Source organism: Morus notabilis, unplaced genomic scaffold (assembly GCF_000414095.1).
Source record: "Morus notabilis unplaced genomic scaffold, ASM41409v2 Scaffold79, whole genome shotgun sequence".
Taxonomy (NCBI): domain Eukaryota; kingdom Viridiplantae; phylum Streptophyta; class Magnoliopsida; order Rosales; family Moraceae; genus Morus; species Morus notabilis.
The window spans coordinates 288,105-310,106 of record NW_010366287.1 but is presented as its reverse complement, the minus strand read 5'-3'; the positions used below and the strand labels follow the sequence as shown (position 1 = coordinate 310,106).

The window sequence follows — 22,002 nt, the reverse complement described above, 5'->3', positions numbered from 1 at the left end:
ATTAGTATATTTTCATACTGACTAGATCAAGTACTCCCGTTCGGTTCGCTAATTTGAGTTTTTAATTCGAGTTGAGATGTGATGTTGTGTGAGAAGTTTTTACTGTAGCAAAAAAGTTATATGTGACTGTTTCTGAAAGCTTTTTACTGTAGCAAAACTCAAATTTTAAACTCGAATCTGCGAAAAGAACGGAGCCTATTGTGTGGCATGAGTTGACATGATCTGATCTTTGATTTGTGAATACTGTTATGATATGATTATTTATTTTACGAGCGTTCTTCCGGGAATTAAAACTTCCGATATTACATAATAAATTTTGATTTCTTTTTTAGTATCCTGTCTTAGTGAGAATTTACAGTTTACAGTTATCGGTCTTGGCACTATCACTTTGATATTGAAATTCACAAGATATTTTTATTTGAGAATTTTAGTCACTTAAATTTACACTTAAAAATAAACGTGACATTTTAAATTAATTGTCACGAAATAATTCACCTTACTTAGCATTTGAATTCCACATTATTGAAATGTACAAATTAACGGAAAAATTCATTATCTTAATATTGTTAATTATCGGGATTTGTCTTAATGAATTTTCCGAACATTACAAAATTCACATGTAATAGCTTTTATTGGTTATAACTTATAAGTGAGTCACATTAGTTGCACATGACTATCCACCAAAATATTTTTAAGTTCCATACATCTGGCTAGTTTTAAGGACAATTCAAGATTTTAGACAGTATTTTCTTTCACAAAAAAATTAACTTTAATTTTTTTTTATTATAGTATTTTTTATATGAATTCACTGAAGTCAAACGTCTACACTAATCTCAGTAATTTTTTTAAAGTAAATTAAAATAAGAGTAATTGGCACCATTGGTCCCTAAACTGTTTAGTAAGTGACATTTTGGTCATCATTTTTTTTAAAATTTTGGTGAAACAATCCTCAAACTCTTTAAATATTGACAATCTTAACCTTTCCGTCAAAATCCATTAAATATTTAACATAGTAGATCACTTGCGGTGCAGGTGATACGATAAAAAGGGTATTTTAATAAAATATCAGAAGTTTAATCTTAATAAGAGGTAAAATAAAAACTAAAACAAATAAACAAAAAAGAGAAAAAAAACAGGTCAGATCAATTAAAAAAGCAAAAAACAAAATCAGTCCTTAAGAAAAACATAAAACTAAAAAACAAAGGCGTTTTTGGAATTGATTCTGTTTTTGTTTTTTACATTTTTCGAGAAATAAAAAATGAGAACGTTTCTAAAACGGCGTTTGACACAATAAAGATAAAAAACAGAAATAAAAATAATTTTTTTGTTTAGTGTAAAATGAGAGAGAAATGAAAAATGACTTTAGTCGTTTTTCATTTTTTGTTTTCATTTTCTCCTCTCTCGAGAATAGAGAAAGAGATAGAGACATTAATGAGTTTCAAAAATGATTTATGTTTGAGATTGAAAACGTTTTCATTTTCATTTTCATTTTCATTTTCATTTTCATTTTCATTTTCATTTTCATTTTCATTTTCATTTTCATTTTCATACAAAAAATAAAATCATTTTAGAACGAGTTCCAAATGCGTCCAAAAACTCCAATTCCAAATTGATGGAGGTCGAAGGGGGCTCAAAAGGACAACATTCTCGTTAATGTGATGGAGGGTTGGTCGCGCAGTTATGGGTGCGACGGAGTTTCACGGAGTTCTGGATTTACAATGGGTTCTCGCAGCGAAATGCTTCAAACAAATTTGAAATATGCTCCAAACCCAGATCAAGATCGACGAGAAAAGAGTTAGATGGAAATGTTTTAATTGTCAAAATTTTAAAATTTTGGGGATTTTTTGTTAAAATTAAAAAAAAATAAGACTAAACTGTCATCTGTTAAACAGTTTAGGGACCAATGGTCCAATTACCTTTAAAATTTTCAGAAAAGAGTTTTTTATTTTTAACGGATAACAAATAACAAAAGAACAAAATCTCAAAACAAATCAAAAGAGAGGAGTAGTGTTGTACTCTGGAGGGGAGAGAGGCGACCAAACCCTTCATTGTCTGAACAACGCCGGCGGCGACGGCGGCGTTTGTGGGAGAATTGACCGGCGAGATCCGACGGCCTTGCCGAGCTACCAGCTCAAAACCTCGATCTGCAATGGTGGCGAACGGTTTCCCCTAACGGACCAGATCTATTGTGGCGGCAAATGCGGTGCCCGGAACTCCGGATAGCGGCGAAGGAACCCTAGGCGATCGGAGCTTGGAATGGCGGTGGAACAATGAAAACCTTGGGGACAGCGTGAACGAGCTCGGAATGGCGGCATGCAAGGTTCTGACGACGAAACCCTAAGTGCGGCAATGAAAGCTTTTCATTTTTGTGTTTTAAGTAATGATTATTGTATAATTTGTGTCGAAGGTTAATTATTATGTACATTTAATGCTTGGTGATGAAAGGTAATTATTGCATTAAATAGATTTCGGATTGATTTAGTTTTAGCGTGGAATCCAAATGGAGTAATTGGGTTTATATGGGAATAGAATCTAATTTTCATTGAGTTTTTACCGTTTTGAACTGACATGCAATGGCACTGACGCAATAGTTTTAAGTCATTTCATGACATTCATGAGAATTTATGTTCTTTTGTTTTGGGTTAAAGTCTATCAATAGTAATAAGTAGTTATCACCTTTCAATTACATTATACATTACACAAGTTTGTTCTCATTGCAGACGTAGGTTATTTAGAAATGATGTTCACATTACTATCCAAAAGCTTATTGTGCTAGATATATCTATATATATTCATTTTCTTAGTTTTTCTATCTGGGTTTCTGTTGTTGCAGGTTCTTAACGGTTACTGGATAGTTTGACAATAAACTAGAGTCAGATATGTTCAGTATCTTCTTATACACTCGGATTTGAATGTTTTGAACCGCGGGCGGGGGAATTGAGGTTTTTGCAGCAATATTGAGCCGTGTAGAACTTATGCTTTGGGAAAGGAGAATGTGTAAACAGAAAATTAAAGCAATGTAGCCCCCATGCTCTTTGATGGTAGCTCTATCTAGAGTGAACAGAAGAGACTGTAAAATATTAAATTCTGTCAAATTAGTTGAGATGTTGTTGGATGACGAAATTGAAGATTTGATTGATGATGGGTTTGAGGGGTCACAGGTTGAGCAGTCTCTATTCAGAGAGATTTTCTTTAGGAATGACACTGGTAGTGCTAGTAAGAAGTGTCTTGTCACCGGAGTAATAAACTTCGAATGCGAGTCCAGCAAGAACACTGCTACATCACTTTGTTCAAACAGTGAAAATTCAGTTTTAACAAGTCATTCTTCCTCCAAAAATGCCTGTCTTGACGACTTTTCTAATGTAACTGAGGAATTTAGAGAAACTTCTCAACTGGAGAGTTTCCCAGTAAAATTTGCTTATGAAAATCGTAATGGTGGGGAGGCTAGTGATTGTCGAAAAAAGTCTTCAGTTCATAAACCCCCTAACGCCGAGCCTGATTTGGGAAATGCTTCATCAGCTTTTCGAGAAAAGAATGCTTCCAGCGCATTCTGCCCTGTTACAGAACCCATCTCTGAAGTGGTTACGCTTAGGTTGGTTGAATGTTCCAGTGAGGGATTAACCTCCAGCTGCTATCTGCTGAAGCAGCATGGAGGAATGGTGAGAGGATGCAGAGTAGTTGACTCCAATGTTTCAAAGTGCAGATCGCAAAGCTTGGAAGGCAATGATGCAAAGGAAGCAATTATAGGTAAAGCTATTGCTTCACCTGCTTCCCAAGAGAGCTTTGCATCAAGGCTTTTGGCTGCAAGTCCAAGTGTAAATGTTCAAGAGAGATTTGAATCTCCTCTACATGCTGAGGAAAGGCCTCAAGAACACCAAAGCTTTGAATTAGATTTATCAGATGTTGCATTGAAGACAAACTTAAAGAAGGATCCTCGTCAACTTCTCCAGTATCATGTTGTTGACTTACTTAGAGCAGCGGGATGGCGTATTGAGAGGCGTAAAAGACCTAGTAGGCAATATATGGAGTCGGTTTACAGAACACCGAAGGGTAGGCCAGTTCGTGAGTTTGCTAAAGCTTGGAGGTTATGTGGTCAACTTTTGTCTGCATATAGTTTAGTGGAGGAAGATGATGGTAGGGAATGGGCCAATATTGCTCAGTTCTTCTTAGATTTATCTGATACTTTGGTAATTCTTGAGAAGGGCACAAATCATTCAGAATTGTCTTGTCGCTGGAGGCTGTTAGATCCCTTTGTTATTGTCGCTTTCATTAACAGAAAGATTGGTGCACTGAGAAAGGGAGAGGTAGTGAAAGCAACTTGCAGTCTAGCAGCTGATAGGAAGCTTGATGTTCGTTTGACCTTGACAAATACCGATAGTGTTGGCCACCAGATTGCAAAAAAAGATCCCCCCCCAACTTCCATTTGCGGGTCTGTTTTGGCTGGTGAAAGTGCATTGGTAGTTTCTGAGGGGAATTTCCATAACTCATGTGAGCAATATGGCAATATAGAATATAGCGGCCTGAAGAACAATGAGGCAGTCAAGTTTACGAAAGGCATGCCACTTGATACAGCTAAGGGAGAAGGTATGCTTCTTGTGAATGCTTCCAATGAGTTTGGAGATCTTCGTAGCTTAATCTCCGGGGTCAAAACAAGCAGTTTGGACATGACTTCCTTTGCTACACATGGAACTGGACCAACTGGTAGTACTGTTGTGCAGTCAACTAATTGTCAAATCTCTGATAAGCAGAGTTCTGATTGTAATGTGGGAACAACTAAGGAAGTTAATTCTTTCAACAATAATGCTGAATCGCTTGCACGCCAAGTGACTGATATTGGCCATTATCTACTGACGTCAGGAGACAACCATGCAAACAACAAAGGTGATGCATTGGTCCCTTTCGAAGATTCGGATGCTGTTAGGCACTTGACACATGTTGAAGAAGACGATAGACAACAATTTGAAGTCTCTGAATTAACGCTGGTGGATACATCCTCTCCTGGAGATATTATTTTGAAAAAGAAGACTCGCAGGAAATCAAAGAGGATTTCTGAAATGGAACCAAGCTCATTATACCAAAGTGGCAATCATTGTTCAAGTTCTGTTGATGAGGCTGACTTGCTGTATGTTAATGGTAAGGACATCCATTTAGAGTTGAATCAGGTTCAGGGAGACCTTGTAGCCAATGAAAGAATTAAAGGAACTTGTAAGAAGTCCTCATATCTCAAATCCTCCCACCATCAGATGGAGAAAAAAAGCTCGAAGTTAAAAAGGAATTTTTCTGAGCATATTGATTCTAGAATTGTGAAAAAGAAATCAGCTAGGTGCCGAATTGAAGATGATGACTTATTGGTTTCAGCTATCATAAGAAACAAAGATTTTATCCCAAGTAATGCTAGATATACTTCTCGAAAGAAAGCCTGCAAATCAAGAGCTCGAAGGAAGCTTAAGAGCCAAAAGCGTACCTGCAGATTGCTCCCAAGCTTGGTGAATGGGGGGAAGCACTTTAAAGATGGCAAGTGGTATTCAGTTGGAGTAAGAACAGTTTTGTCTTGGCTGATTGGTAGTGGAGTGATATCTCTTAATGATGTTATACAGTATCGAAACCCCAAGGATGACGTTGTCATCAAAGAAGGCGTGATAACCAGGGATGGCATTTTGTGCAAGTGTTGCAGTAACTTGCTCATGGTTTCTGTGTTCAAGATTCATGCTGGTTTCAAACATAACCGGCCATGTTTGAATCTTTTCATGGGATCTGGTCAGCCCTTCACCATATGCCTGCTTGAAGCCTGGTCAGCCGAATACAAGACCAGGAAAGGAGGTAGCCCTACAGTGCAAGTTGATGAGAACGATCAAAATGATGATTCATGTGGTCTTTGTGGTGATGGGGGCGAGTTAATATGCTGTGACAACTGTCCCTCTACTTTCCACCAGGCTTGTTTGTCTGCGAAGGTTTGCCTTTTGCTTCTTGAATAAATATGCTTGTTTGTTTCTATCGTATGATTCCATTTACTTTGGTTTCTGTAGTTTTATATTGGATAATCATTTCTTCGAATATCTACTGTCCTATATGCAAATACTGTTGCCTCTTTTTCTCTTGGATGAATACCTTTATATCTGCATTTTCCTGGTGAGACTTCACGTATCAGGATTCATATCTTTTGAGTTGCAATGCTTACAAGGTTTTTATTCGAAATTATTTTCTTTTATTTATTGATTTTTTATCCACTGTCCCCAAATCTTTTGATTTGTACTCTAGGATCTCCCTGAAGGCAGCTGGTATTGCCCAAACTGCACTTGTTGGATATGTGGCTCTTTGGTAAATGACAAAGATGTTTCAAGTGCCTCAGATGGATTAAAATGTTCACAGTGTGAACATAAATGTAAGTCTCTTTGTATCTGCATTGCAGTCTTGTGTAGAGGTAAAAAATGCTTGGTGCCGATGAACAAATTAAAAATATTTCTTTGTGGAATTTCTATGATTTTCTAAATTGGTTTCGCCTTAGTTTAAATATGTAGAAGAAGGTGAATTTTGCTTCAGGAGGATCTGAGTTTCCTTCTTATTGATGGGAGGAGATTAAATGGAAAATAAGGTTTTAGACAATAGAGATCTTGTCCTGTCCCAAATGTGTATTTCAAGTATTAATTTGACTTATAACTCCTGGAGAGTTATTCTACCTTGAAAAGCTTAAAGTTGATGAAAAGGAGAAGTATCGTGTGAAATGTACCACTAAAAAATTATCCTACATTGAAAAACTTAAAGTTGATGAAGAGGGGAAGTATAGTGTGAAATGAACCACCGAATTGCATCCGTTATTCACTCTATTTTGTAAATGGAATCTTAGGGTGCGTATGGTTGGAGGTAATGGAAAGGAAAGGAAAGGAAAAGAATGCAAGTCGTGTGTTTGGTTGGATTTTATTCTCAGAATAATCATTCCATTGGAATGACTTTTTGCTCATTTTAAAGGAATTGTCATTCCTTTGTGAGGTAAGATGAATGACCATTCCAATCGGCATTTATCTATATTTTCCATTATTACCCTCTGTATTTTATTTGGAAGCCTCCAACTTCATCATTTCAGACTAATGGCGTAACCCATCATCTCATCTTCCGCCAACCTTCGCCCCTACCTCTGCTTCTCTGACAACTCTCGCCGGCCCGGCCAAATCTGTATTTTCTCACCCAAGCACCACCTCACTTTATCTGTCAAATTCCTAGCTCGAGCGTTGCACCTCGCCGGATCTACCCCTTGCCCAAGTGAGGTTTGTTGCCTGAGCAATGTCGTGGCAGATCTCTACCAAAGTCCCGGCGTTTAGCTTTTCTTCTGACCAGATCTGCAACTCCTCGTCACCATTTATATATTTTCTTTCCAATGTTAAACAAAATTGATTGATGAACTCAATAGAAATGTAAAAGCTAACTAATTTATATTCTTGCCATCAAGATTTCTGATTGCATAGCTTACGGGTGGATTTTATTAGAGCTAGTTTCGTGGATTTTTGTGTGGTCTGGACTTTCCAGAAGTGACTATTGATGAAGTCAAGAGTTTCAGGCCACTTTTTTTTTTTTTTTTTCTTTTTCTAAATTGGGGGTTATGCTTATACAATGACTTCATTATTGTGCTTCATTTATCTTTGTGTTTTTTTTTTTGGGTTAAAAGAAGTCTATCCATGTCTGAACAAAAACGGTTCTTTGATGGCACTTTCAAGTTCTGGACTGCTAATCTGTAATCTAAAAGTGAGGGTAATTTTGTCTAACTAAATTTATCTGAAATCCATTCCATTGTATTTGCAAAATTCTAATCAAACAAAAAACTCAACTTTCCTTTCCATTCTATTCCATTACTATTACCATTACCATTCCTATTCTCATTCCGTCACTTCAACCCAACGCACCCTTAAGGTCTAGAGATTCTTGGTTTTATAATCTTGTTGCTTTGGTTTTCATGTATGCGTTTATGTCTGAACTGGTCAACAATTGAAGTTCTATTTCTAATTTGCTATGGCATACCAGTTACTTTCAATAAGGTGAAGTATACTTTAGTGATGCCTTTTGTTAGAAAGCATGGTTTTTTTTTAAAGATTTTTCCTTTTCTCTCGTTATTAACACGTATTAATTATCAATGTCCCCGTAGTTTGAAATTACAGTTTCATTGTTTCAGTTATATCTCTCTACTGCCTCTTTTCTGGACAGTTGGTATCTAATTTGCATAATAATGATACTTATTAACAGATCATGAAGCTTGCCTGAAAGAAAAGGGTAGATATCAAGCAGCGATGTCAGATTCCTTGTTTTGTGGTAGTAGCTGTCAGGAGGTACTCTAATGACTATTCTGACTATATCTAAAAATATGTATATATTTTATTTTGACAAGTAAGACAATTTATGGTTTTTTCTGGCCTTTCTTCACCTGGTAAATTGACTAATGTGCAAGGTGTTTTCTGTTATGGGGCTTCCATTTGTACTATCTTCCCTGGCTTTTATTTATTCATTCATTTATTTTTAGTCTGCTTTACATTTAAAATTTCTTTATACTACATTCAATATTATTAATTTTTTTTAAATAGAAATGAGAATTTTATTCATTGATAAAACGGGTGCTTTTCTTTTTAATTCTTGTAATAGGGTTTTTGTCTACAATAGAAGGGAAATACGGCTTGTGTGAATCATAGCATTCTCTTGTTCATATTTATGGTTATGTGCTCCTATTCTTCTTTTACAAAGACCTATTTTCACACCCACAAAGCACCCAGAAAGTGGGAGTCAAAAAAAGTTATGCTTTGTCTTCATACAATATTGTCCTTATTGTTTCCCACTGTTTACAGAAGTCGATTCACTTTTTTAATTACAGGAAGATGTTTGAGCTGGTTTTTTAGTTTTTGGGGATTTTTTCCCTGGATATTTGCGTTAAGATGGAATTTCACAACATACAATCTTAGCTTATAATTTATTAAGTGACCAGAGACATTTGTTCTTTGTTATTTATCATTTTTTTAATAAGAACGAAACTTATCACAATTGTAGTTTCGCTGTAATGTCTCTACTGTTTTAAGAGCTTTTTCTGAGAATGGGATCTGTATTGTTCTTACACATTGCTGCCGGTTAGTAACTTAGTATCTGCTTTCTGGTGTTCCCTGTCAATTAGATAGTTTGGTTGAGAAAAGTTCAAATTTTTCCTATGCCGTTTTACGTGTATGATTGTGAAAAAGGAAACTTTAAGTGATTCTTTTTGGCTTTGTTTCATAGTTTTGGAACCATGTTTTTGGTGTCTACATCTTTAGCAGCTATGTCTGTTCTAATTTTCCTCCAAGTCTCAATATACCGACAAACTATCAGTTGTTTCAAATCATATGCAGAGTGTATGAATGCTCACAGGAAATGTAGCGCATTTAATTACCTGCTCACCTTCTGATTTTCTTTCTATCAAGTTGTTGTAACTTTTATGTTGTATCGACCCTGAATTTTTTTTTTCAAACTTTGTACACTGGTGTTTTAGGTTTACCATGGCCTTCAAGCTCGTGTTGGTGTATTTAATAATGTTGCTGATGACTTTTCTTGGGCACTGCTTAAATGCATTCACGATGACCAAAAGATTCATTCTGCTCAGCGGTTTGCCTTGAAAGCAGAATGCAATTCGAGATTAGCTGTTGCTCTTACAATTATGGAGGAATGCTTTCTGTCGATGGTGGATCCAAGAACAGGCATAGACATGATACCTCATGTCTTATACAATTGGGGGTTAGCTCATCTATTTGATAGATTGCCTGTAGCATCTTTTACTCTTTACTTTTTTGGTGCTTAATTCGTTTATATTTTATATTTTCCTATTTTGTTCCCAATCCTAACCCCCTTCTCCACCAGTTCATCTTGGAATTTGAACAGTTATAATTCGTATCTTGGCAATAACCCTATGTTGTCTTACATTTATCGTTAACTTTCCTATATCTTACGCCTGCTGGCCATTTGGCTCATTCATTCTTGATAATCCTCATTTGGCCTTTTTTCAACGTCAATTTAGCTTCTCACCATTTGCTTTAATTGAGAGTTGATACTGAATGGACTATCAGGAAAAGGGAGGCGGCGGAGAGTTTTTAAGTGGAGTAAACAGATAACCTCCTTATAAAAAGATTCTTAGTCATATATGTGTGGTAATAAAAGAGGGAAAAATTATTTATTTATTTTAAAAAAAGAAAAGAGAGAAAGAAAGAAAGGGGAAAGGGAAAGTAGTAAGAAAGATGTCTTCAGCTCCAAAAGTAGAGAATGTTCCTTCTGTCAAAAAATTAGGTATGGTCAGCTGTCAGTGTGTAGACTCGTGGATAAACTTATAGAAAGATCACCTTACTTGGTGGGACTTCTTATTAGTGTTGTTACCATGCAAACAACTGGGATGTTGTATAACTAATTTCACACGGCAAATATTTATTACTATGGACTGCTATTTGATAGAAAAATTTTTCTAGTTAGTAACTTTTTTTTTTGTTCGTTTTGTAAAAAAAAAAACATTGGTGCAATTTTGAAAGCTAGTGAAAGTGCAAAATTTTAGATATGCTAGGTACTTGGTTGCTTGTTTAATAAACTATTGACTTAAACAAACCTATGTTATTATTCTTTTACATAATTCTATGTCCTTTTTGGGTTGACTTCTTGATCTTTAGACTGAAAAGTCATTTCTCAGTGTCTATTGGTCGTAAAAATTATATTGTTCTGCATATTTTCTGTTTCTTTTAGGAGTAAAAATGGTGCATTACGTAGTAAGTACATGATTGAGTGTTTGCTGTGGAACTGTCTTAGACTAATAAATGCATTGCATCTATTTTACACTATATTTGGGGTTCTACATCGCAAACTATGTTTAAGAATCAACCTTCATGGTTCAGGGATGGCAAGTCTAAGAGTTGCCGAATAGGTACCTTAAAGTGTTTAATCTCAACAATAGCAAAGTGGAAGTTTGCTAGATATTAGTGTTGGTGATATAGAACGTATTGACATTTGTGTGAGATTAGTACCATTTGAACAAGTATATTAAAAACTGACAACTCTGTGATTATCTGTGGAATATGCAAGAAATAAAAAAAAAAAAAAAAAAAAAAAACTTGTCAACTGAACATGTTCTATGTTTTTCTGCCCACCAGGTCCGAATTTGCACGTTTGAATTTTCAAGGGTTTTACACAGTCGTCCTGGAGAAAGATGATGTGTTGATATCTGTAGCATCAATCAGGTAGAGTGACAATTACTAGGAAATTTATCTGTAGCTTATGTCCTATTTTTCTGAGTCCCGACACTTATTCCTCCTTTTTTGTCTTTAGTCCCATTACTTTTTGCAATTATGTTAGTAAATCAAATACTATGCTAATACGATTTAGTAGCAAGTTGCTTTCCACAAGAAACATCTTGTATGGTGCTCTTCCCCTAATAATTTATTTTTATCTAGTTGAGTTCCTACTAATAAATAATTGCCTTTTTTTCCCTCTGTTTTAGAGTTTGGTTTGTCTTTTTGCTTCGACTTTTTAAGCCATTTTTTGTATTTCTCTATGAAGTTCTTGTTGAAAAATTATGCAACTTGAGTGTTAAGGTATAAAAACTATTGTTGGTTGTCCTCCTAAAAGCTCAAGCTTTTGGGATCGATTGGTTAACTAACATGGTATCAAAACAAGAGGTCTTGAGTTTAAACTCTGTAATTGCACTCTCTAAATGGTCATTGCGTATTGTGTCATTAATATGTTTTGGGCTTATGACTTTCTAATTAAATTTACCTACACGATTGCACATTGTCCAGCCCACACGTGGAGGGGAGTGTTAAGATATAAAATTTTTTATTGGTATCCTAAAGGGTTAAGCTTTTGGGATGAATTGATAAACTAACAAGGTCTGGATTGTATTGAGGTGGAGTGTTGAGATTGTTAACATATTGGCTGTAGAATGACAAATATGTTACCTTGATTTTTGGTAGCTTAATTTGTATACACTTAATGTACTGCTAATACGTTGACAATCTCAACACACTCCTTCAATATAATCCAGACCTAATCTTTAACAATATTTCAACATAATGTGTACGTGCCAGTGTAGGTTGCATAATTTTTCAACAGACGGAATCTTGGTTGTACAACATAAAAAAGTTACTGAAAAGATGTGAAAGGTGGATGATAACTCTATAATAATATCTTGTGTGTGGGGGAAAAATATTGTACTCTATTGGATACGACACTTTACAACTGCTAAACATTCTAATATAGAAATTGCTGTCATTGATAGCATACTAAAATGAGGTAGCTTGGATTTTACAATCATCCAATCCTTCTAGTGTTGGGATCTAGTGGGCCTTGCAAGATAAGTTGTATACTTGTATTGGCCTTTGGCCAGTTCTTTTGTTAGGTACCTGGTTCTATCTCAGCCAAACAGCCCAAAAAGACACACTCAAGCCAGAAATCAAGGACAATCTTTTATTATCATCAACTCAACTCTAACTCAAACAACTAGTAAGAACAACAAAGAAAACATAAGGCGATAGTCTGGAGTATTCTAGGACTCAGGAGAACTCCTATTCGGTGGTATTCGAGAGACCACCAACTCTCCTAAGGTTTCCCAAATTCCTCACAAATCTCAGCATGCCCCCACACTACCCTCTACTTCCCTGTTAAACCCAAAAACGAACACTAGCCAGCACTTATTACATCCAACCCAAAATCCTTTTCTTTCTTTCCACTTTACCCTTCTCTCTTAATCCGAATTTCCCTTCTCTCATGGACTAGCCTAAGGACAGGTCTCTAACATCTGTCTTCATTACCTTTACCTAGAATTTTTTGACTACATATCCAGAATGAGAAGGTGCTGTTTCGGAGGATATGGATACACAATTAGTTTTGCCATCTCTTGGGGTGTGGTTCTCGTGGATGAACATGCACACCATGTTCGAACATCAAACCTTCTTGTTTTTTCTTACTTTGCCTTCCCTCTGAAATTCTAATTGTGGAAAGAATTTCAGCTTCTTTAAGTTCTTTTTATTGTCACCTTTCTAGTTGCTTCCTGGTTACTGCTTAGCTTGTATCCACTGCAGCTCCTTTTCTTGCTGCACTCTTTCTAATTAGTCCAAACTCTACTCTGATACAGGGTGCATGGAACGACAGTTGCAGAGATGCCCCTTATTGCAACATGCAGCAAGTACCGTCGGCAAGGAATGTGTCGACGCCTTGTTACTGCCATTGAAGAGGTACATATCTTGTATGTTCAAATCTGTTTGTCGTAGTCACTTTACCAGACATCAATGACTCTTGAATTCGCCTATGACTGACTAAATGGTTTAATAAAATTTATTCCCGTACTCTACATGCTCCCAAGTGAATCATTCTATACTTGCGTTCTCTTTTTGTTTGGCACTGTCCCTGTCTTTGCTTCTGCCTCAAATTAAAATCATTTAGTTCTCAACTGCTTAATGGAACAAGGCATAGTGTATTGAAGATAGATAGTGAAAATCGAGGCTTTTATGTTCTTCTTATTTTATTTTATTTTTTTTTGTTTTTCCCTCCCCCTTTCAGTGTTTCCATTTGCTACTATGGTGCACAATTTGTGGAAATAATATGATCACGTCTCTATAAAATCCATGACTGTTGATATTTATTTGTTAATTTTGTTTATTTTGCTTTTTACATAGGAATGTTGACTGCATCCATTTTAACTATAAGACAGAGTAGAGTACGGCATCGAGCTTGACTCTTTGATATCCAACACATTTGTTTTTTGTTTGTGTTTATGCTTCTCTTCATTTCATTGTTGGATTCTAGATGCTTAAATCATTTAAGGTGGAGAAAATCGTTGTAGCCGCCATACCAGATTTGGTGCAGACATGGACTGAGGGTTTTGGCTTTACACCTGTGGAAGACAATGAAAAGCAGAGTCTCAATAAGATCAACTTGATGGTTTTTCCTGGAACAGTTTTGCTTAAAAAGCCTTTGTATGATAATAGAGATACGCAGGCGCAATCTGGTGAGCATTTTTGCCTCGTATAACTCCAACTGCCATTCCTACTTCATTGATCTTGAGAATTTAAATCTAATTTGTCAATTATGCTGCACAGGCGATAGATCGGGATTGAGAGCAGATGAATCTACCAAAGTGGATGATAGATTCTGTGCCGACAAGTTCAAAAAGCAATTCATTGAAAATGACATTGTAGAATGTAATAAGTTAACAGAATTTGAATGCAGTACTAAAGTTAAGGTTATTGATGGCGATATAGGAGTAGATGGTATGTCGTCAGTAGGCATAGAAGAATCTTCTGAAGTAGATTTTAATTCTAGAGAGCTCATCAAGTTTGGGCCATGTTATGCCGCCAAATGTTGCACCGATGCGGAAAATGAACCTATGGGCAGCAAGAACTTGCCGAGATCTGAAGTTTATGCTAGAACTGATAAGAAGACTGCAGAACAGCAATCTACTGTACATTGTCATTGTATTAGAGGTGGAGCTGAAACATCAGAAGGCTGTTGGAAATCAGAAATCAGAAGAGTCGAGGAAGTGGTTAAGCCTGTACAGCATCAATCTAATGGAAACTGTTGTGCTAACGAACAAGAAGTTGGACTCGACGGAATCGAAGTCATGCAAGTAGGCGAAGATGAAAGGATCTCTTTGCAGGACCAATTTTCAAAGCTGTCCTGTGAAGACCCAACTTCAAAATTAGGGGACAGCCAACCTGAAACGGTTAGTGGTGTCGAATCCTTTGTTATGTATGATGAAACACAGGTTTCCTTGGACGAACAGCTGAAGAAAGCCTGTGAGGTTAATGTAAGGTAGAAAAAAAAAATTTATTGAAGAGAAAATGACCTTCCACTGCTTAAGTAAAAAAGAAAACAGTAAAAAAATAAAAAAAAAATTACTTGACCTCAAGGCCAGTGAAATTTTAGCTTTAAAACTTGGGGCGGGGAAATTAATAAATGACCACTCCAGGGGTTTGGGATAGATGCTAAGATTCACACGGAAATATGCAGCCATTTATCGGATTGAACACGGTCAATTTACATTGATTTTGCGCTTCTTTTTTTATTTTTTTTTTCCGGTTGTTATACTGCACGACGTAGGCTTAGTCAAAGATAATTGAGAAAGCCGAAATCCTAGCATCACTATTTTCGTTATTTTTTTAATTATTTTTTGCATTTAATATTTGACACGTGTAGTTTATTATCTCATTCTTTATTTAAATAATAATATATTATGTTCGTAAAGTCTATGTGTTAAACAGTAAATAAAAAAAGTGAGAGTGAGAAAGTGACCGTGTATAGAAAGAATGATCTTAACATTTCTCTTAAGATAATTTAATAGGTAGTTGATGTTCCTTCTAATTGAATGAATTGCTCGGTTGTGCAGATTATAACTACAATCTAATGCATATTGTAACTAGAATAATGAGATTATGGCAAACAGTTTTTTTAAAAAAAAAAAAAAAAAAAAAAAAAAAAAGAGTCGAGGAGATTTCATGATGGAATAAGTAAGGTGTATGTTTGCTACCATCCAACGTATTTAGAGTATTGTTATATGTGAATAGGGAAGAGTACTTTTTGGAAAAAGAAAAAAAAAAAAGCCATCTAAAGAAGAAAATTGTTGTTGTTGTATTTTTTTTTTCCTTGAAAATAGAAAATTGTTGTTTGCTGTCAACGGAAGCACCTAATCACTAGCCAGGAGTACATTTGTGCTATTCTATACATTCGGTTACTTATTTATTCATGTAATTTATTTCTAGTACTATGCATTCAGTGATTAATCGGTGATTGTACTCACAAGTTAGCGATGGTACCAAACCACGGAATCACCTTGTCATCTACCAGTGGTAACTCGGTCGATGACTAATCGTTGACAAAGTTGCGTGGTAGGTTACTATGGGTGACCAATGCAAATCCAGAGAGCCATATGCATCCCTATTGTGCTCATCGATATCCAGATTTGACAAGATCTAGTCATGGCTTGCCAACGCGAGGCTTATGCACCTCAAATCGGATTTTGGCAGCACAATCTAGCCAGATCTAAACGAATCATATACAAACACTTATAAAAAAAAATATAAACAAATGAACCATATATAAGCTTCGCATATTCGGTAGCTTTTCTTGAAAGTGAATGCTAGCATGATGGTCCATCGCACACACATTGCCAAGGCATGCAACCCTAACAATGTGAGAAGCACGTTGTAGCCAACGATCGACGCTAGAGTCATAGACAATCTGTTATTATTATTTTTTTGGTTAAAAATAGAAAAGTAATCTAGCATATTATAAAGTATAATCTGATAAATTTTGATCGGCGAACGATGTTGGAGCCAGAGACAACATCTTATTTTTAGTTGAAAATAGAAAAATAAACTGACAGATTATGAATTATAACTTGGCAGATTATGAACAACAACCAGTGATTGGCGGCCAATGATTAGGAAACGAACAACTAGAGATCAACAACATGCGATCGACACCGGTGACCATCGATTACCTCCTAATGTCAACTAGTAATTTCTTAGTAGTAATCTTGTAGATTACTTTTTTTGACCATTGAGAGTATTTTTGGTAATTCATATATGAGACTTTGACTGGTTATAATCATTTTGGTAGAAATGTACAGTAAAATCTCTATAAAATAATATTGTTGGGACTAAAAAAAATATTTTTTTAACATGACTATTAATTTATCAATTTATTGGTAAATAAATATTTATTAATTTAATAAAAGTTTTATATTTTAATAATATGTGTCATTTTGGTACATGTATTATTCTATTGACGAAAATTTATATATGAGTTATAAATAAATTAAAAAATGGATATGGTCAAAATTAATATGTTCAAATATAGAATTTCAAAAGTTATGATGTATATAATAAATGTTATATACATGTACATAGAAACTAAAAAAAAAAAAAAAACTGTAAAAAAAAAAGAAACTCAAATATTAATATAAGTACATTGTACACATAATGGTAATAAATAAACAAATAGACATAAAATTGATGTACATATTTTTCAAATTTAATACCTAGAAGAAAAAAGTCCTTAATATGATTAATTTTATGTGTTATTTATTATTATTTTTTTGTATTTGATTAATTATTAATTTAGTTGGGATTAGAAGATTTTATTATTTAATCGAGATTATTAATTTATTGAACATTCATTTATAGAGTTTTCACCGTACAAGTTAACGTTGATGGATTAAACATTTGGGCCTCTATTTAAGGGAAAATGAGTTAAATACCTCTTAAAAGTGCTTGGTCAAGAGTTCTACATTTACTTTTGATTAAGAGCATTTTTATTTAAATACCTATACTAGTAAAAAGATATTAATCAAGAATGAGAGGTAAAAATAATAACGGATAAAAATCCAGACCTGTGCAATTTTAAAGATAAATTATGCAATCTCATTATTTTTTATATTCTATTTTATTGACACCTTAAAATATTTATAAATTTTAATTATTCTCCTTTTAAAATTAAAATCTCTTATAGTTCTAAAGTACTTTAATATACACTCCACACTTTTCTACTTTTAAAAATTTGTTTCTTAAAAAGATTTATACTTTTCCTTTATTTTTGTGTGAGATATGATTCTTTCTATTTAAACTTGATGAGATAAGATTTTTTCCGCCTAAACTTGAAGGTTTCTTTTTCTGTTATTTCCTTTTTGCTATTTTTATTTGAATTTAAACGATTTTTTTTAGTTGTAACGATTTTTTTTTCCTTTTCTTTTCTTTTTGCTTGTTTTATTTTAACAACTTTACAATTACTTTTTTAAATTTCTTGATTATGTTCACGCGACTAACCTCTTCTATTATCATCATCATTCATCATAGTTTCAGAATTTGAGTAAAAATTCTCAAAGCATTTATCTTCTTCGTCTTGCAAAATATAATTAAAAATCAAAAATAAAAACTAACAACTTCAATAAAACAAAAGACAAACGAGAAAAGGAAAAAAAAAAAGAACCATAAATTAAAACTTGATGAAACTTTCTCATTTTGCTTCATAATTATTTGGTAAATAGAAAATTTTTATTAGAGTTTGGATAAAAAAATTAGGTAAGATGATTGTTTTAATATCGCTTTAAACAAAAAGAAAATTCTCTGCATTTTTGTTTTTCTTCAACTTCAAAAATTACGTGGGGAAAAAAAGATTCAATGCAAGTTTTTTTAAATGCTTTAAATGATCGTGTGCGTTTAGTTGATGGATTCGTATCATAATTTAAATTATAATTCGTGACTTGTTATAATATTTTCTCTAATAAAAATTATACGTAAACTAATAATAATTCTGAATCATAATTATAAATTCATAAACTAAACGTTCACTAAAATTCTTTATAATTGTGGTTCAATTAATGACGGTGTTAGAATTTTAGATGGATTGGATCACGTGCTTATCACGTGGGTATTCTTAAAGGCATCTGTCCGTCAATTTTTTAATAAATCATACTTAATTTTTTTTTTGTTAAATCCAAATTGAGAATTAATAAATAATAATAATAATAATACTAATAACAACGACAACCCTCTCTCCCCCTCCTTCATATTTTTCTTCTCACGCTGAGAAGAGGAATATTAAGAGTTTAGTATTTAGATTCATTCTCTAATTTAAATTATGATTCATAATTTATTATAATATTTTTTTTATAAAAAATATATATAAATTAAAAATTATTCTAATCACGTAATTTAAATTTATAAACCAAATGTTACCTAAATATAGTTAAAGGTGTTCACAGAAACACCAGCTTTGAAACACCAGTGGTTTGAACAATTTCCTGTGTCTTTCGGACAAATCGAAACCCCCTAAGCCTAAGCTCTTTCTACCAGCAAGCGCAACGAGATTACCAGTATTCCCTCTGTGCAGTGAAGAAATCGGCTTGAATTTCTCCGCCGTTTGGCTGCTTTTGCTGAATCTACTTGCCGTTAGCCCAACCCAGCGCCGATCTCATCCCTCCGACGCTCCATCTCCACATCCAGCCTCAACCCAGCGACGATCTCCATCTCTCGTGGCTGCCGTTCGTACTCCAGACCAAACCCAGCCCTAATCTGTCCTTCGCGACGTGGGCCCTCACGGATCTGAGCATTTTGATCGAAATCGCCCACTTCACCGCGCCTAGGATCGCCGCCACGACTCTAATCGTCGCAGTTTCCCGCCACCGGCCTGGGTCCAGCTCCGATCGGCTCTGCCTGACGAAGACCCACTCGATTCCGGCCGGGATAGTCCTCTCCGCGGCGATCTGATTGAAGAAGAAACTCGTTTATTGCTTTGTTTGGGTCTGAAAATTTGGATCAATTATTCTTCCCTTGTCCATCATCTCCGGCGATTCGAAGACTCGAGATACAAGCAGCAGAAATCATGAGTTTCTCTTTCTCTCTGCCATCAAAATCCTCTTCGAAGCTCAAACCCATAAAGCCCTCACAGAACTTCGAGGACGATAACGACAACAAGTCCACCGAAAACGACGCTAATTCACGGAAATACGTCATCGAATTCAACGCATCCGAAACCCTAACCGGCAACGCCACTCAAAACGCCGTCGTAATCCCCCCTATCCAGAACGAATGGAGGCCCCACAAGCGGATGAAGAATCTCGACCTTCCGATCGCCGCCCAATCCGACGGCTCCGGCGGCCTCCAGTTCGAGGTTGAGTCCCTCTCCGACGCCACCAACTCCAGCATGTCGTACGGCCTCAACCTCCGTCAGACCGCCAAGGGAGATCATGATGATGAGATCAACGGCCAGGATGAAGCTAAGGACAAGAACGAACGGCTGAGATTCACTCCCACGGAGGACGTCTTGCTTCAGAAGTTGAAGTTCGATCTCCAGAGGTTGCCGGAGGACCGGGGAATGGCGGAGTTCGAGGACGTTCCGGTGGAGGGATTCGGTGCGGCGCTGCTCTCCGGGTACGGGTGGCACGAAGGGAGAGGCATCGGGAAGAACGCCAAGGAGGACGTAAAGGTCGTCGAGTACACGAAGAGGACTGGCAAGCAAGGATTAGGGTTTGTGATGACCGATCTCCCTCCTCTTCCTAACTCCAATCGTGATTCTTTGAATAATTCAATTCCGAAACCAAAGGATAATAATAATAATAATAATAATAATAGTAGTAGTAATAAGGAGAGTTTGATTGGCAAGGAAGTAAGAATAGTTCGTGGAAGAGAATTGGGATTGAAAGGTAGGGTTTTGGAGAAATTGAGTGACGATAATAGATTGGTAGTGAGGCTTTCGAGGAGCCAAGAGACGGTGAAAGTCAACATTCAGGATGTGGCGGAGTTGGGATCTGAGGAAGATGAGGCATGTTTGAAGAGATTGAAAGAATTGAGGATTCGTGAAGAGGAAGAGAAGAAGGAGAAAAAGAGTAAGAGAAGAGAAAACAAAAGCAGAGATAGTGATGGTGAGAAACAACAACCACCGAGAAAGTCGTGGCTGAGGAGCCACATTCGGGTTAGGATCATCAGCAGAGAGTTGAAAGGAGGGAGATTGTATTTGAAGAAAGGAGAGGTGGTGGATGTGGTGGGGCCGAAGGTTTGTGATGTGTCCATGGATGATGGCAGGGAGCTCATTCAGGGGGTGTCTCAAGATGTTCTGGAGAGCGCGCTCCCGCGGCGTGGAGGGCCGGTGCTCGTGCTGTTCGGGAAGCATGAAGGGGTGTATGGGAGTCTTGTGGAGAGGGATTTGGACCGGGAAACCGGTGTCGTTAGGGATGCGGATACTCATGACTTGATCAATGTCCGCCTTGAGCAAATTGCTGAGTATATTGGCGATCCAAGCTACCTCGGTTATTGATTCTTTTGGAGCCATCTTTGTTTGTAGAGGACGGGTTGCTGAATGCCGATTCGTCTTTCCGATCAATAAGTATCTTTGAATTTTGTTTTGCTAGTGACTTTGCTGATCCATAGGCCTTTTATGCTCACCACACTTTTTAGAATGCAATTTCTTCACATATAGATGATCAATTCATAACTTATTCTATGAACATATGTACTTGTGTGATGCAATATTGTATATTCAAATATTGCAAGGGAATTTGGAATGTTTTTGAATTAGTTATTGTAATTTGTATTCCCCAAGATTCTTCTGAAAGCACAATCTTTTACTTCATGCAAGGAAATTACAATGTTATAAAGAACAAACAGACAAATATTGCTGTTGGCATTTTGTGCTGTTGATCTTTCTATATAAAAAGCTGGTTTTAGTGATAATACTGCTATCTTTGATATCTTTATCCTTTTGCTTTTCGTGATGTCTTTCAATGGTTTCATTTCCATTTTTTTTTCCTGTAGTATAATAGATCAATTCTTTGCTTGAAAACAAGAAAGTTTTAGCCTTACTACAGAGTTTTTGGTATCCTTCCCTTGTGTCTTTTATAAATTCTAATTATTTAGATATCATAACTCTCAAATATTATACAGACTCTGTCAATTTAAGATACCTTGAGCAAGAAGTTCTTGAACTTCACTTTATATTTTCTAAATAGTTATCAAGTTTCAATTTCTTATGGTTATGCCTTTTCTTTTTTACTTTTTTTTTTTAATATGAAATGATTGAGATGCAATACTTGGGATCATCATAATTCTTAAACTTACGGCTTTTAAACTTAAATGTGAATATGAGGAGTAAAGTGAATGTAATAAACCATAATTTGTCTCAACAACTGCAACAGAACCCTAGAATAAGAAGGATTGTTTCTATATTACATGCAGATCTCAAATTTGACCTAATATGTTAGAGAGAATCATTCTCCCTATGACCATGCTCAAAGCAACACAGTAAAACTGGCATTCATTACATAATTCTTGTGTTTATTTAGACTATTTACGCATTATAACATTACACATACTTTTGCTGACCTTTTTTCTTTGAAACAGGAAACTCCATTTATGATAGAAAAAATAGTGAACAATCAAAAGAGAGAGAGTTATCCTCTAAATGCAAAATGCAAAAGTATAATTGCAAAAACGAGACCAATTTCTGACCGTATCAGCGAGTTGACAACTACTA

The 22,002-nt window shown here is 35.6% G+C and overlaps 2 protein-coding genes across 3 annotated transcripts; both read left to right on the top strand.

Annotated features, from left to right (window-relative positions):
• The first annotated feature begins 1,998 nt into the window (after positions 1–1,998).
• LOC21401637 (increased DNA methylation 1) lies at positions 1,999–14,997 on the top strand. 2 transcript variants are annotated; one of them, XM_024173377.1, is made up of 9 exons: positions 1,999–2,320; positions 2,834–5,951; positions 6,259–6,382; positions 8,233–8,315; positions 9,497–9,738; positions 11,133–11,219; positions 13,112–13,211; positions 13,783–13,984; positions 14,076–14,997. In XM_024173377.1, the coding sequence occupies exons 2-9, from the start codon at positions 3,039–3,041 to the stop codon at positions 14,789–14,791; spliced, it is 4,467 nt and encodes a 1,488-aa protein (XP_024029145.1). In that variant the 5' UTR covers positions 1,999–2,320; positions 2,834–3,038; the 3' UTR covers positions 14,792–14,997. The 2 variants fall into 2 exon arrangements, with proteins under 2 accessions (XP_024029145.1, XP_024029144.1); XM_024173376.1 differs by having other exon boundaries at positions 1,999–2,341.
• A 3,742-nt stretch (positions 14,998–18,739) lies between these two features.
• On the top strand, positions 18,740–21,182 carry LOC21401636 (protein MOS2). Its single transcript, XM_010109947.2, has one exon. The coding sequence runs from the start codon at positions 19,357–19,359 to the stop codon at positions 20,785–20,787; it is 1,431 nt and encodes a 476-aa protein (XP_010108249.1). The 5' UTR covers positions 18,740–19,356; the 3' UTR covers positions 20,788–21,182.
• The last annotated feature ends 820 nt before the right edge of the window (positions 21,183–22,002 follow it).

Bases quoted from the DNA above. Each gene is read 5' to 3' on its own strand.
- LOC21401637 (XM_024173377.1), top strand. From the start codon at position 3,039: ATGGTAGCTCTATCTAGAGTGAACAGAAGAGACTGTAAAATATTAAAT. The intron at 6,383-8,232 runs GTAAGTCTCTTT...ACTTATTAACAG, and splicing joins TTCACAGTGTGAACATAAAT to ATCATGAAGCTTGCCTGAAA. The intron at 13,985-14,075 runs GTGAGCATTTTT...TATGCTGCACAG, and splicing joins AGATACGCAGGCGCAATCTG to GCGATAGATCGGGATTGAGA.
- LOC21401636 (XM_010109947.2), top strand. From the start codon at position 19,357: ATGAGTTTCTCTTTCTCTCTGCCATCAAAATCCTCTTCGAAGCTCAAA.